The sequence below is a fragment of the Eimeria mitis genome, genomic scaffold, assembly GCF_000499745.2.
Source record: "Eimeria mitis Houghton genomic scaffold, Emh_scaff480, whole genome shotgun sequence".
In the NCBI taxonomy this organism is placed as follows: domain Eukaryota; phylum Apicomplexa; class Conoidasida; order Eucoccidiorida; family Eimeriidae; genus Eimeria; species Eimeria mitis.
This window is the reverse complement of record NW_013573100.1, coordinates 7733-10322: the sequence shown is the minus strand read 5'-3', so window position 1 is coordinate 10322 and position 2590 is coordinate 7733. Positions and strand designations below refer to the sequence as shown.

The window sequence follows — 2590 nt, the reverse complement described above, 5'->3', positions numbered from 1 at the left end:
GCAGCAGCAGCAGAAGCAGCAGCAGCAGCAGACACAGCAGCAGATACAGCAGCAGACGCAGCAGCAGCAGCAGCAGCAGACGTAGCAACAGATGCAGCAGCAGACCCAGAGGCTGCTGGTGCAGCAGCAGACACAGCAGCTGGCGCAGCAGCAACTGAGACAGCAGCAGGAGACGCAGCAGCAACGGATACAGCAGCAGCAGATGCAGCAGACGCGGGGGCTGCTTATCCAGCAGCAGACGCAGCAGCAGACGAAGCAACCCAGGCAGCAGCAGCAGCAGACGCAGCAACTGCTGAACTAGTAACTGGCGTAGCAGCAGCAGCCACAGCCGGAGCAGCAGCAGCAGCAGCAGCAGCAGCAGACGCAGCAGACGCAGCAGCAGCAGATGCAGCAGCAGCAGATGCAGTAGCTGCTGTGGAAACAGTCGCAGCAGCAGACGCAGCAGCAGACGCAGCAGCAGACGCAGCAGCAGAAGCAGCAGCAGACGCAGCAGCAGCCGCAGCAGAACCAGACACAGTAGCTCCCACAGCACCAGCAGCAGCAGCAGCAACAGACACAGAAACTGCTGATGCAGCAGCTCTCACCGCAGCAGAGTCAGCAGCAAAGGCAGCAGAAGATGCAGCAGCAGCAGCAGTCGCGGATGCTGCAGCAGATGCAGCAGCAGCAGCCGACGCAGAAGCAGAAGCAGCAGCACAACCAGCAACAGACGCAGCAGCAGACGCAATAACAGACGCAGCAACAGCAGCAGAAGCAGCAGCAGAAGCTGCAGCAACAGCAGCAGACGCAGCAGCAGAGGCGGCAGCATATAGAGCAGCAGATGCAGCAGCAGACGCAGCAACATATACAGCCGCAGCAGCAAAAGCTGCTGATGCAGTAACAGACGCAGCAGCTGCCACAGAAGCAGAAGCATCAGGAGAGGCAGCAGCAGATGCAGCAGCTGCTGACCAAGCAGCAGCAGCAGCAGCAGACGCAGCAGCAGCAGCAGCAGACGCAGCAGCAGCAGCAGCAGCTGATGAAGCAGCGGCGGTGGCAACAGCTGCTGATGCAGCAACCGAAGCAGCAGCAGAAGCAGCAGCAGAAGCTGCAGCAGCAGCAACAACAATCGAGCCAGCAGCAGAAACGCATGCAGACACTGATGCGGGAGCTGCTGCTGCAGCTCCCGCAGCAGCAGACGCAGCAGCAGGCGCAGCAGCAGACGCAGCAGCAGCAGCAAAAGCAGCAGCGGACGCAGACGCAGCAGCTGCTGATACCGCAGCCGAAGCAGCAGCAGAAGCAGCAGCAGGCGCACCAGCAGACGCAGCAGCAGAAGAAGCAGCTGCTCAGGCAGCAGCAGACGCAACAGCAGGTGCAGCAGCAGCAGAAGCAGCAACAACGGCAGCAGCAGCACAAGCAGCAGCTGCGATAGCATCTCTTGACGCAGCCTCAGGCCCAGTAGCTGCTGCCCCGCATGCAGAAGCAGCAGCAGAAGCAGCAGCAGAAGCAGCAGCAGAAGCAGCAGCAGAAGCAGCAGCAGAAGCAGCAGCAGAAGCAGTATCAGATACAGCAGCAGACACAGCAGCAGCCGCAGCAGCTCCTCAAGCAGCAGGAGACGCAGCAGCAGACGCAACAGCAGATGCAGCAGCAGCAGATACAGCAGCAGTCGCAGCAGCTCCTGATGCAGGAGTAGCAGCAGCAGCAGCAGCAGATGCACCAGTCGATGCAGCAGGAGAGGCAGCAGCAGCAGCCGCTGCTGCAGATGCAGAAGAAGATGCAATAGCAAGCACAGTAACAGAGGCAGGCGCAGCAGCAGCAGCAGACGCAGACGCAGCAGCAGCAGCAGCAGCAGCAGCAGCAGACGCAGCAGCAGCTGCTGCGGCTGCTGATGCAGTAGCAGAAGCAGCAGCAGATGCGGCAGCAACCGCAGAAGCTGCTGATGCAGCAGCAGATGCAGCAGATGGTGCAGCAGCAGACGCAGCAGCAGCAGACGCAGCAGCAGCAGACGCAGCAGCAGCAGACGCAGCAGCAGCAGACGCAGCAGCAACAGACGCAGCAGCAGCAGACGCAGCAGCAACAGACGCAGGAGCAGCAGACGCAGCAGCTGTGGCGGCTCAAGGGGCAGCAGCAGCAGCAGCAGCAGCAGCAGACACAGCAGCAGACACAGACACTGCTAATGCACCAGCTCCCGCAGCAACAGGCGCAGAAGCAGCAGCAGTTGTACACCAAGCAGCAGACCCAGCAACATACGCAGCAGCAGCACCAGTTGCAGACGCAGCAGCAGCAGCAGACGCAGACGCAGCAGCAGATGCAGCAGCAGCAGCACGCGCAGGAACAGAGGCAGCAGCTCCAGCAGCAGCAGCAGCAGAAGCAGCAGCAGCAGCAGCAGCACTAGGAGAACAATTTGCTGATGCTGTATCAGGCGTAGCAGCAGACGCAGCAAGAGAGGCAGAAGCAGCAGCAGACGCAGCAGCAGCAGACGCAGCAGCAGCAGAAGCAGCAGCAGCAGACGCAGGAGCAGCAGAAGCAGCAGACGCCGAAGTTGCCGAGACAGCAGCAGCCGCAGCAGAAGAAGCTGCAGCAACAGAAGCAGCAGCAGCAGATGCAGCAGCAGACA

At 61.1% G+C, this 2590-nt stretch overlaps 1 protein-coding gene across 1 annotated transcript in view; it reads left to right on the top strand.

The window, feature by feature from the left end:
- Positions 1-2590, top strand: part of EMH_0013700 (uncharacterized protein) — a gene marked incomplete at both ends in the record, with an annotated part of 7881 nt that overhangs the window by 3663 nt on the left and 1628 nt on the right. The window contains one exon of the mRNA XM_013499903.1: positions 3-2514. Within this exon, the coding sequence (XP_013355357.1) occupies positions 3-2514 (2512 nt within the window). The remainder of the gene's footprint in view (positions 1-2; positions 2515-2590) is intronic.